The 13,210-nt window shown below is 37.3% G+C and overlaps 1 protein-coding gene and 1 long non-coding RNA gene across 2 annotated transcripts; one reads left to right on the top strand and one right to left on the bottom strand.

Annotated features, from left to right (window-relative positions):
• The first annotated feature begins 982 nt into the window (after positions 1 to 982).
• CFAP161 (cilia and flagella associated protein 161) lies at positions 983 to 8,738 on the top strand. The gene is given in 8 exon segments (XM_069798396.1): positions 983 to 1,086; positions 1,244 to 1,333; positions 1,508 to 1,743; positions 3,052 to 3,136; positions 3,922 to 4,080; positions 5,235 to 5,308; positions 6,277 to 6,418; positions 6,420 to 8,738. Coding segments are annotated over 8 exon segments (894 nt in total). The 5' UTR covers positions 983 to 1,023; the 3' UTR covers positions 6,465 to 8,738.
• On the bottom strand, positions 3,150 to 7,632 carry LOC138688055 (uncharacterized). The gene is made up of 3 exons (XR_011327106.1): positions 7,500 to 7,632; positions 3,976 to 4,078; positions 3,150 to 3,355 (listed from the first exon to the last, which is right to left on the bottom strand). It is a non-coding gene; the product is annotated as an uncharacterized lncRNA (long non-coding RNA).
• Positions 8,739 to 13,210: the final 4,472 nt, after the last annotated feature.

Raw genomic sequence — 13,210 nt, 5'->3', positions numbered from 1 at the left:
GGGATTAAATTTCCTGTGCAAGGACCTACACCATCACTGAAAATCACTGACTTAAGCTATCTGGAAAGTAAACACATAGCACATTCACTTAGCTTATCTTGCCATAGTAGATTTCAAAACTAAAATAATAACAAACCAAAACGTTTGTAACCAAAACATTCACCTAATCTGTTTGCAATATTCACCAATACTGTAGTGTTAGTGTCATGAGCTCATTTGTTGCGTGAAGCCGATGCACCTCTTTGACCAATACAGAGTGTAAAAGGCTACTCGATTATAAATACAGCCCCTTGCTACGACTATTGCTTGGCTCAAATTCTCGAATCTCAGCATCTTCCATTTGTGCAACGATACTATCACACGACTGAACCAGGAACAGATGTACTTCCATGTCTAATGATGCCTGAAAAGGCGTAAGCATTAAGCCAGGTGATCAAACCCCCCTCAGACAGGGGTGAGGAAGTCGCAGAGCTGCTTTGGGCCCAGCAGCATCGCTGCGCTCCCAGCACACCCCTGCAGGGAGACAAGGGGCTCAGCCCAGCCACCCCGGCGGAAAGCAGGCCTCCTGCCTTCAGAGCTCCTGTCAGACTGGGCAAAAACACAAGGGGATGGATTTTTTTTTTTTTTTTTTTTTTTCCCCCTTTTACTTGCCGAGGCCTTTCCCTGCTAGATCTTGGCCTGGTGGGTACTAAGAGGACACAAATTCGAGAGGCTTGCTCCCGTCTGTCAGTGTGCCACTTGCACTAACCCCACCCACGCTGGGCATGCCGAAGGAGGGGCAGTCGGCTTACCGGATCTGGTTTTAACATTTATTGCCTTTTTTTTCCCCTCAGGATCCCCCGAACATCCCGCCCCCGCTCCCTCCCTCAGATCTTGGGCCGCGCCTCCGCTGGGCAGAAAGAGCCCGCCCCCTCCCTCACGCTCTCTCTCGCTCATTGGCAGGCTCTGCCTCTCCAGCGTCCAATCGCTAGCCAGAGCGATCGTCATGGCGACGCTGAACGCCGTGCGGCCTGGGCGGCGGCCATGGCGGCCTACAGGCCCGGGGTGCTCATCGGCAACTGGAAGGAGGACGCCTGTTTGGAGGAGGTAATGATGGAGCCGGGCCCTTCTTTCCTCTCTAGCTCCCGGCGAGCCTTGCCTGCGTCTTCACTTCACGGTGTTCCCCCCTAGTTCTTTAAATTCAGTTTAAACCTGAGATTGTGAGCGCTGGATAACGTCTCCCCCCTCTCTCCCTTGTGAGCAGGACCGCTTGAGGGATTTTATCCATAAAAGAGAACGAGGAGAACTATTAATACAGAAAATAAACAAACTTCAAGATAATCTTTTAAAGAAGGTAATTTTTAAAGAAGATTATGTCAATTCTCTATGACTCCGCATAGAATAACGTAGCTGTTCTTAGTGTTCTTTACGCATTAAGAATGCTACGGATTAGCGTTTCATATGCTAAAATAGTTCTGATATTAGGTTCAGATAATTCTGTAAAAAAATTATGTTTATGTTAATTTAGATACAGCTGTCAGTGTCCAAGGATGGATTTGTTCATTTTGGAGACACTGTGATGCTTTTGAACCCAGACAACAAATCCTCGGTGGAGAATTACCCTGGAGTGTGCGGCAGTCTGACTTTGGCAATTAATCTGGATGAAATATCCATGTATTCAGCCAAATCATTGCAAGCCCCTTGTGGAGTTAGCGCAGTCAAGAGTGTGGACCCTGTGGGTCGAAATTCTTTTTGTATTTTAAGGTTTGGTACTTTATTCTCAGTTGTTTTCAATTATTATTTTAGCTTTCAGTATCTTGTTTTCAGAAGTATGCAATGAAGTTTGCTAATATACAAATTAATTTGAGTAAGGGTAATTTATTTAAGAAAGAGTCTTTAATTTTGGTCATGCATTAAGCTTGATTCTGCTTCACATATTACTGTGAATAATTCCAAGGAATTTTAATTCAGCTTAGAACTGGTGTGAAAACACAATTGAGTTCACTGTATCATTTAGTAAACTGCAGCCATTTTTAATGTGGTCAAATTTCAGACACAAAACGCATCCAAATATCACTTAGTATTATTATTCACTCTCCTGCAAATAAGGTCTCTGAAGCAGAAATTTGTATCAGTGCTTTTGCTGTACATGAAGTAGGCAGTGTTTCTGTTGTCCTAAGAAAACCCCTAACCAAACAGCATATTCTCTCTCTCAAAGACATATTTAATTCCAGATGTTTGTGGGAGAAGAAACAGAAGAACAGGGTCCGGCTCAATAGTTGAAGACTCTGCCTGAGTGCATGTATTTAGCAATAATAATAGTGTATAAGAGTACAAGCTACCCATATAACCCTGATTGAGCAAAACACTTTAGGTTAGACCTAAGAAAGAATTTTGATCCCAAGAGCATAATTTAGGCCTTCTAGAACTGCAACCAAAATATTTTTGGTTAGCTGCTCTCTGATCTTAGAGTCGTTGGCACTGAATGCTATTGAGTCCCTCGTTAACTGACTACTAAGTTCATCAGCTATGTAAGTTTTTTACGCTGAATATACTTAGAAAGCCTAGAAGTTAATTTAGTGAGTCTTTAATATAAAAATACAGAAATCATGCTGGAAATAGGGATTTACTAGCATGTATGTTGATGTAATGAACCAAATTATTAAATATCAGTTACATATATTATTAGCAACATATGTTAAGTTACAGAGAGACAAACACACACTGTTTTGCTTCTAGGCTCTGATTTTTTCAGATGCTTGTATAAGTATATTTTAAAGGGGGCCTCAGTGCTGAATTCACATTGGTTTTTCATTGGATGTTATCTTTCCACCCTGCATGTGAATGAATACATCATAAAGAGTAATCAATACAGTCTGTTTCTATTCTGTTAAATATTTTAACCACTAAGTCAAGTATGAAATGTCTTTTCAGTTAAGATATTTTACCTATTTTTAAAGGTAAACTTAATACAAAGTGTTGCCACAAGACCTAATTATAGACCAAAAAAAAAAAAAAAAGTAGAACTGATTATTTGAATGTCTCTCTCTTCCTTTTTTACAATTTTAACAGTGTTGATGGAGGTGCAGTGGGTGAACCGATTAGATTTGGGCAAAACTTTGGTCTTGGGACAACCGGAGGGTTTTCTGACCAAATGGTAAGGCAATAAAGTTGCAAATGGCAGTGGTAGCATATACTGATAGTGTGCATTTAATTACTATACATACATAAAGCTGTACACTGGTTTAACATCTTGGCTTTACAGAACAGATTCAGAATCATACATTGATCAAGGTAAGCAACACCTATTTAGAAAGTTTATGCAACTTGCCTAAGATCTCTGTGTGCAGACCAAGGGGGCTGGCAGCCAGAATGACTGGATAAAAGAGATTGTAAAAAAGAAAAGAAAAAATGAAATTAAAACTAGCCTGTGAATCATGAAAGAATTCATCATTAGAGGAAGGTTTTGGGTTTGTGTTTTTGGTTTTTTTTTTCACTTTAAATAAATCCAAAATGAGAAGATTTCATTTCTTGTGAAGATAAACCATTCTGAGGGAGCAGATTTTTATTATATATTAACATTGTTTCCCTCTGCAAGTTAGAAGCAAGTAAGATGTTACATGTTACACATCCACTCCAAATAAATCACCACAACTTTGAAAAAAATTTCCCTCTCAATAACCACTTGGGTGAGAGAGAATCTTTGGAATGTAAATTCGATTTTAAATTAATATTCACCAGTCTACATATAGAATAGCTACTTAATGAGTTTATCAACAGTATGGAATCTATTTTATGGGTTTTGTATGTGTAGCTTTAGTATGGCAGACTGATTATTCAGGAGCTGAAAGAAATTTTTTTGTGTTGAAAAATATTGTTTAAAATTACATATCTTGTTTCTTTTATATTTAAATTGTCCTTAATATATATTTTTATTTACAGTTATATCTAGCAAGTGACCATAAATCATTTATAAGATTTGCTAAAAAATCTTACCTTCAGCAAGTATTTTTGACAAATGAGCTTTCCTATTTGACTTGCTGGCGAGCTACCTTCTTGGATCCACAGCTGCGTCTCGAATATGAAGGATTTCCAGTTCCTGTAAGAAATTAAAACTGTAGAAAACGTTATGAAGATTTAATTGAAACAGTAGATGGAGTATTTAGAAAAAAGTTGTGTCCATTTTATTCATATATTTTCCTTATGTAAGTTCTGACCTGTAATTTTAGAAAAGGGGAGAGAGAAGGAACAATCTTTTTAACCAGGGAATCTGCATATACAACTGTTAGGTTCTGGTGTTCATTTTGAGGTTCACTTGCTCAGTTTTTCTCATCAGAATTTTTTAAAGGTTGACATTATCATGTTGTGAGGATGCAGTACTTGGAATCTGCTTTTCAGGACTTCTGAACACTAAATTCCATTTCCAATATTAGGAGCGGTGATTAGTTAAGAACTCCTGTACTTTAAATTTAAAAAGTATTAAAAAACCAAACACCCCCCCCCCCCAAACCCCAAACCCCAACCTGAAGCACCTGAATAAGTGGGTGCTTTTCCAAATGTGGTTTTTAGCCTTCTGTAAATACATTAAGCAGATGCAATATTTTCCTGTTCCACATAACTGCGAGGCTTCCTGAACTACTGGGTATATAGCAAAATATCAGAAATGTAACTGTTCCTCTACAGCCTTGAACTGTGACACATTTACATGAATCAGCTCACTAATAAACATAGCCAAAATTATGTAATTGTCACAGACAGTATTCTTTATTCACAGTATGAGTAAATGGGGGTGATTAATTCTGTTATGCATAAAAAAATGCAAATTGGTAAAATATAAAGGTCCATTTCTAGGCTGTGTCCCCAAACAATCTGGATCTCTCTTATGGCAAATATCAATTTTAAGAGGAATTAGCCTGATGGCACAGGTCACTGGAATGACTCTCTACTACTTGCTTGAATTTTTAAATTTTTTTATGTTTAAGTGCCCAATACAAGGGAGTGAAATGGAATGTATTGGACAGGAGAATGTGTCTGACCAGAGGGCTAAGCATTTGGCTGGTCTGAGCTGTTAAGACAGTTCTGTTGAGAACCGATACAGTGCAAAATATCTCACTCTAAATGTACAGCAGTCTCAGAGTGATAGAGAGCAACGCGGGCTTACACTAAGCAGTAAATAAAAGCATTTAATTTGAATAAAAATAGTTAAAATTAGTGTAAAAATGCCTGTCAAGTATCTTCCCTTGTTTTTTTTCCAGGCAAACTCTAAAATGATTATTACTCATTGCCATACTAATCGGAGCTTAGCAGTTCCAAGGAACTTTTGGACAAGGTAAGAATAATTTATGACTGGCAGGAATGTGCATAATGATGTGCCAACATGGAGAATTACTGTAAGAAGCAAGATAGTTTCTCTAGGAACGCACTGAGGAAATGGAAAAGAATGCAGAATGCACATTCTCCTTTCTCTTATTTCATTTCTGGGCTGTGATGTGTGCCACTGTGATGCTGCAGACAATCAGCTCAGTCTTATTTGTTTTTTTTTTTTCTTTTTAATTCATATCATATCATGCTTCTAGCCTTCTCTAGTTTCTTGGTGGTTCTCCCTTTGAATGTCTTGAGCAATTACAGTTGTTTGGAATTTTTTTTTTTTTTTTTAAGAAAAAATGGTATGGTAAGAAGTATAAGGAGTAAGAGAACTAAATAAAGCCAACTGCATAAAACTGTATGTTGCTTGTGTCCATATGAATCAATCTCTCAACAACTTGAAGTTAATCCAACAATTCAAGTTAATATGCATGCATTAAATTAATATTGATTAAACATTGTTAAGGAGTATACCAATTGTTTCCCATTAAATTCTGAGCAAGATCTGACTGAGGATTTGTATCAAGTTTTTGAGGATAAAACAAGGTCTGAAAGTTTGAGGCTGAAACAGTTATTAAGTAGCCAGAGTTTTCCTCAGTCAGAGAGAAACGGTGGCGAATGGTGATGAGAACCTAACCAGCTTGTACATACTGAATTGGTGTATCAGTGCCTTATACTGATGGGATTGCTTTAGCTCTGAAGCTAGAAAGGTGGCATTTCCCTTTGATTTCCAATTCCTAAATTATTCACAGGAAACAAAGTGGGCTATTGTGTTTCTTATAAGGTACTCATAATTGAAAGTGCATGGTGATATTTCTGAATAAGCCAAGAGAAACGGGAGAAAACCTTGAACAATTCACAGATAATGCAGATTTGCTGAATTTGTGTATATATTAATTCCTCCTGCTCATCCCCTTTTCTTTGACTTTGCAGGTCTTATTTTGGAAAAGAATATGAAGTAATTTGTCACACTTACCTAGACTCCCATAAAGCTGAAGAAGATAAGAATTACTGGGAAATAGTTACAGGAAATCCCAGCGATGAGGATGGTACAATAATTCATAGACCAAACCCTCAACCCAGAAGGGATCAGAAAGAATGAGTTTCATGAAGAGACATAGAATAAAAAAATCCCAGACTGCAGCTGACAGAGGTTGATGAGATTCTGATTCTTGGTTTTTCTGTGCAAATTTTAGTTTTAGAGATACATGTTTTAAAAATGGAAATGAAAGTCTACCATTAGTAAGATTGTATAATCTCATTAACTCATCAAGGTTATACATAGGGCAAAATCTAATAAATTTTGATGAACCATGCACAACATAAAAAATTCATAAATCAGGAAAGGTTCATTTTCCCATTCACTGATGGCAAAAGATGTCAGAATCCAGGAAATCTAATATATTTTCACTAAATTACTGGCTTTCAGGGTGTATTTAGCTAATTCTTCCAAAACCAAACCAATGTCACACTTTTTAAAAGGGTGAGTGTACAGTTTCCAAGACACTGAAAAATCAAACTCATGCAAGCTATCATGGGATACTTTGACATTGAAAGTTCATCTGAAAGAAATTTGGTTGTTGAGTTTGTTCCATGCTCTGTCTAGCACAATGTTGCCAATTATTAAAAAATCACAAGTAAGGTCTCTTTATCTTGAGATTGGCTTCTGATTTATGGGAATTAATTTAAAAAGGTATAAATTGAGTTTTTTACATTTGTCCATGTATTCTAAACATTTAAATAGCAAGTAACCAAGAACTTGAGCACAATGATACAGACTAGAGACTTCTAACAGTCTTTTCCATGCATCACCATGTTCCATTTGGCTCCCACCCACAGAATTTTTCAATCCATAATAATTTCTACCAAGTTTGACAGCAAGGTAAAATTGTCAAAGAAAATTAAGCCCCCACAAGTTTCATGAAAATAAATGCCAAAGCAGAAAAAGAACAAAAGACACTGTAAGTTCATGCAGTAAGAAAACGATTATAGTCTGTGTTTATACCTAATTAGACACCAGAGAATCCACACCAAAAAAAAACAGCCCAAGAAAGGTAAAAATTTAAGCTGGAACTCACATTTTCTTAAACAACAAAATCAACCAAGTATGAGGTGCAAAGACATGGAAAACAGATGCCATTAATTCATAGAGTTACCTGTCTTCATATGGAAGGTGAAACAGCACCACAAAGAATCTTCTTATTGTATGACATTCCATTATATCCACTTAGTAAAGCCACATGTATACGTATTCCATTTCTTACTGTACCACAAGACTGGGCTCATTCTGCACAAAGTAAGTGAATTTCTGAGTAAAGTACTACATAAATCTCCATTCTCAAAAAGGGTTCCAAAGATCATCAATGTTCATAAAGGTCAAATAAAATGTTTTAAGTTTTACCAAAACAAAACCACTAAACTTTCACAAAAGAAGGGACTGGTCCAAACATGGCTTCAAGCTCTATTCCAGATAGACTATCTGTTTCAAACCCACTGGCAAGGCTTTAAAAGTTCTTGCCTTTATTCAATATAAATTAAATCTGCAGACTGCAGAATTGGCTAACTAGCAGTTGGCATACAGGGCCTCAGAGCAGGAGGCAGATTAAGGTTCTGTGACATGCAGGTTTGCTTTGGGGGAGTGTATCACAGAGGATGGTTTTTGAATCACACTCTTCATGTGCAAACCTTCACAGATCTGTTATAGATGGGGTATTATAGAGGAAATTGTCTTTAGGAACTTTTTCTTTCACTTTCTGTGTAAAGATATAAAACCCAACATGTGGCAAATGATGCACATTTTTATAGAGGCACTGTTACTACTCCAGTTTACAGAGATTAAAATTCTGCACATTTTCACAACAGATTGACATAATTCTGCTTTGAGTTTGTAGGTATTAAACTAGAAAAACTTAGGCTGCGTGAGTGCACTGCAGTGTTTCTCATTTGACCATTGTGGACATTTATTGGTATTAGGGATGGCAATTTCGAATCTGGAAGTCTCTTTCCTCTGGGTTAAATGTAAGAAACAAGAGGAGGCCTTAAACCAAAACCATTGCTGAAACAAAGCTTTGTGTGAACTCATGCAGGAATGAGAACTGTGTGGGCAGAGTGCCTTGCCTGGCTAATGTTATGGATAGGAGTTTTTGTATGAGTGTGGTGTGTGTGCATTTGTGTGGAAGAGAAGCAATGCAGGCTGTACAAAAACAAGTTTTGTAAAGTCTTAGAGGAAAACCAAAGAGATGATAAACAGATACAGAAATGAGAACAGAAGTAGGTAATGGAATTAGGTGCTGATTAAAAGTGGCTTGGAGACTCTTGAGTGTGTTTTGATCAGTCTGTGCTCATGGGAAAGGACTTCCTGAGCTGTTGGAAAATAAACAGGATTGAATCAACAATTCCTGATTCCATTATCAGTTTTTCTTCTTAACTAAGACAGTTTTAAACCCACAGATTTGTGTATAGCTTCTTACGTCATATAATACGTATTCATAATTCAGCTGATTCATGATACCCAATACAGATATTTATCTGTTACCTAGTTTTTCTTTTAAAAACTGTTTTTTACACTTCTTAATATTGTCCACAGGATGGCACCACATTTTTCTAAACAGCACAATTATTGCTAAATATGTAAAACAACCTGAAATGTTTAAATCCAAATGAGTCTCTGATACAATGCCACAAAAGCTAACCAAGTTAAATCAGGCTTGAATTCTGGGCTAGATGTCATTAAAGTTTTATCATGCTTTTGGAAAATAAAGTTAAGCAACAAAGGCAGATATAAGAACATAGAACATTGTGTATTGCATACAATCAACTTCTTAAAGCTAAGTGGAACATTAAGTAATTTGTAACCAAAACTTACTTAGAGGAAATTATCTTTAGGAGGTTTTTCTTTCACTTTCTATGTAAAGATACAAAACCTGATGTGTGACAACTGAGGCATGTTTTTATAGGGACACTGTTATTACTTACTCCAACTTACAGAGATTAAAATTCTGCACATTTTCACAATAGATTGACATAATTCTGCTTTGATTTTGTAGGTATTAAACTAGGAAAAAAACCCCAGTCTGTGTAGAATGCACTGCAGTGTTTCTAATTTGCCCATTGTATACATCTATTAATAAACACAGGATTTAATATAAAGAACATGGGATTGAATATTAGCGCAGAATCTGAATAATCCTGCAGCTGCCAGTTAGCAACACAAGTTGCTAGTCTAGTGGGTGGAGTAATGGAGACCTGAACCATACTCCAGATCTGACCATTGTGTAGCTAAGGGCAGGCACTGTATTTTGCTTGTCAGTGTATTCTATATCATGAAAAACGGACAGTGATGCTTGCCTTGTTTGCAAAGCACTTTGACATATACCAATGAAAAGCAAAATCATGTATTAAGAAAGCTTTTAATGCTTCTTCCAAATTAGACCCAATATGGATAGCTCTACAAAGTACATTGTGGGAAGATAAAACTCACTTTGCCTCCATTCCAGGCAGCTCAAAAGCTGTTAGCATGAAGCTGATCCTGAGCTATTATACTAGTCCTTGCTGAGGGACAGGGTGCATTAGTTCAGATTTAGTGCTGTGCTAATATAGCTTTTCACAGGCCTGAGGCAAAGAGAGAACTCACATCTGCACATGTTTTGCAGACGTGTAAGCAGCACAATATTGAAGTAAAGAAGAGGTACAGAAAATTCAAAGAGTCAGCAAAGAAAAGCTGACTAGTTAACTCACACATTGGTAACACCAGAAAATGAAAATCCAGTTTTAAATCTGCCTTTTCACTTCTCTCTCTTTCGCACGTTTCCCCAACTTGTATTTCACATCACATCACTTCTCCTCTGCCATGTCATCTAGCCCAAACTTACTGATTTGCCGTGGTTATAAAGTGCTCTTCTAGCTCCCTGGCCCCTCACCCTAATCACATCAGTATCTTCAGAGGCTGCTTTTCTTTTCAGTGATTGTCATGAAGCATTGTTTTAGCTCAGACAGCTGATCAGAGGAGGAAGACATATGCAGGTTTAGTAACTGAATAAAACATCTGAGGGAAAAAAAAAAAAGGCAAAAAAAAAAAAAGGCACATAATAAGAAATTCCATGCAGCAGTGGAAGAAAATATCCAAGCACTGGAAAATTTGGTGGAGTTGGCAGGTAAGTGGGTGATTTTGATAACATCTGTGCCCACTCACCCTAAATTAATATTGCACATCTGTTGTAATTTGAGGGGGGTGTGTGTGTGTGAAATGTTCTTTTAAAACCATAGCTGTTGCTTTAGAAACACTTAAGACTCTTTAATGGATAAAAACTAAACTGGGGGGGGCAGGGGCACAAAATAAAAATACAGATGTGAAATGCAAAATACATTAAATAGAAGTGGAAATTAGGAAACCTCTATTCATTTTGCCAGCTACAATACCCTTCTAAATCTGTTCTGGTTTAGGCTTTGTCCCCAGTCTGGCCTCCATTCTCTGCCTGACCTGCCTTATTTCCTTGCCTGTACAGTATAGAGAGGGGCAAGTCACAGCTTGCTAGCTCCTCTCTTCCTGCTGGTTTGACTTCATCCTGGAAGCTGTAAAAGGGAATCTAATCCTCAATACTGCATTTCCCTGGATAAGAGGAGAAGTGGAAAGACCTGTCACCTTGCTGGATGTGTGCTATTTCAGCATGCATATGAGCAGCCATAATAATGTCAACGACATGATTTGCATGATAGGATAGCATTACTTATAATGAGAGGGACAACTTGCCATAAAGACCAAGGGAGACCCGCCCATTTTGGTTTGCTTGGTTTGGGTTTTTTTTTGGTCAACACTATGTATGGAGGGTATGTAATGAAACAATTAACACTTTTCTTCTTTTTTTTCCACTGGTGGTCTTGTACAAGGCAATGTCTTTTATGTAAGAGAACAGAGTCATCAGTAATACACTAGAAAGAATTGCTACAACAGAGTCACTTAGCTTTCTCTTGAAAAGTTTCTATGTTATTTGGTAAGTAGGACTCAAAGTGCAGTAGAATAGGCATAAACATTAAAAAGTGCCTGATGACATTAATACCCACATTCAATGATGAAATTAATTCAAATACATGCATCTCTGCTATATGTTTATGTGATAAGCTCAGAGAGCTAATTTCCCAACATCTGTTAAATGCTGTTTTGTAGAGTATGTCAAAACAAAACTAAACAGACCATCCAGCTACAGACCAGCTAGTATATATGTTTCTATAAGGCTGGTCTTGTTTTAATTATAGGCTCCTTGGGGCAGGGACCATAACTTCATCTTTTTTTTCCAAATATGAACAACTACAGTAGAGAATTTCATTAAGTAATAGCATAAAGTTGTTATTAAAAGTGGTCGTAAGATAACAAGAAATTGAAGTAGACCTGGTGCAAATAACCAGAGATACAGGCATATGAAATCTACACATAAAACAGCACCAAATAGTAAACTCTTAGTGTGGGGTATGAAGATGAAGCTGCCCAAGTAATTCTGACGTTAATAGGAGTTGCTAGGAGAAAAGCCCACAAACCACAGTGCTGTCCTTGTGGGTCTGACAAACCCACAGAGGGGAATAAGAATTATACATGGCAGTATTTATTTTTATATATATATTTAGTTATTTAATTATATGGCATACTAGTTAAAAATACCTAACCAACTCTTAGCACAAGTCCCATTTGCAAAAGTGATACTGGTCCTGAGAAATTGAGGAGCTGTTTCTGCAGCTTGTTCATGTCAAAACTGTTAGGAATTAGGTTGTACAAATGTTACCTGTAGAATTTATAAAAACATTAAATCCCTAAGCAAAATGAAAACAAGAAACTAGTGAATAAGCAAAGCACTGAATTAAAAAGTTTGAGTTATCTTTCCTTTATGGGCAAAACCTCTTAAAACTCCTAAAATGATAATTACTGTGGATTATTGTTGTAGGGTCTCTAAAAGTTTAAATGTAGCAGTTTGTGAAATCCACATCAGACAGCAGTTTCTATCCTTCCTCCCTGGTTTCCTACCACTCCTCTTGCTTGGGCTTTCTGCCTCTTCTATATCCTGAAGAAACAACTGAGCAGTTGTTTGGGGAAAAGTTTAAGGTTCATCAGCTTTTCCGGTCTTTTTGCTGACAATTTTGGCAGCATCAGTTTAGCCAGAACACCCAAGATGTACTATAGTCTCACAAATAACCAGTGAATTTAACTGACCACGCAAAAAGGCACATTTAGCCATATAAATATACGGATATATAGAAATAAAAATGAATTAGCACTATATACACATACACACACTGTGCACTTTAATGCTGACACAGAAATAACACATAGTTCAGCATATACAGGAGAACAATCTTTCCTCATCTAAGAACATTAATTGGTTTCTTTTGAAACTACCTGAACTAATTAGTTCTTTCAGTGTAATCTTAAGTGGTCAGGGACATATTCAGATCTGATTATAAATGTCTCCAAGGCATCACATGGTAATCCAAAATAACACCCTAGCTAAACTTACTGCTTCACCATGCCCCCTTTTCTCCTAGCCATCATCATTCCCCTTTCTGCTTGCTGCACAATTGTGTCCTCACATCCAGCTGACCACAGGTTCTACTCATTGTCTTACAGAGAAACTATGAAGTTGCCTAGAGATGGGCCAACTTATGAGCTGTGGTCTTTGTTCCTCCTAAGCGAGTCAGTGTGATAATTCTCTCTAGAACATGTTGAGTAGAGGACCTAGATCACTTTCCTCTGTGGTCAATAATTCATGATTACAACAAAAACAGCTTTTAACCTTGGTGGTGTAAGTTTTGTGATAAGGTCCTAGTTTATTTTACTGTGTTTTCTGAATTTGCTGCCAAAAGGGCAGTTGAAATTTCCTCT

Source organism: Haliaeetus albicilla, chromosome 12, assembly GCF_947461875.1.
Source record: "Haliaeetus albicilla chromosome 12, bHalAlb1.1, whole genome shotgun sequence".
NCBI lineage: Eukaryota > Metazoa > Chordata > Aves > Accipitriformes > Accipitridae > Haliaeetus > Haliaeetus albicilla.
The sequence above is the reverse complement of the archived record's forward strand: the minus strand, read 5'-3'. Positions and strand labels throughout refer to the sequence as shown.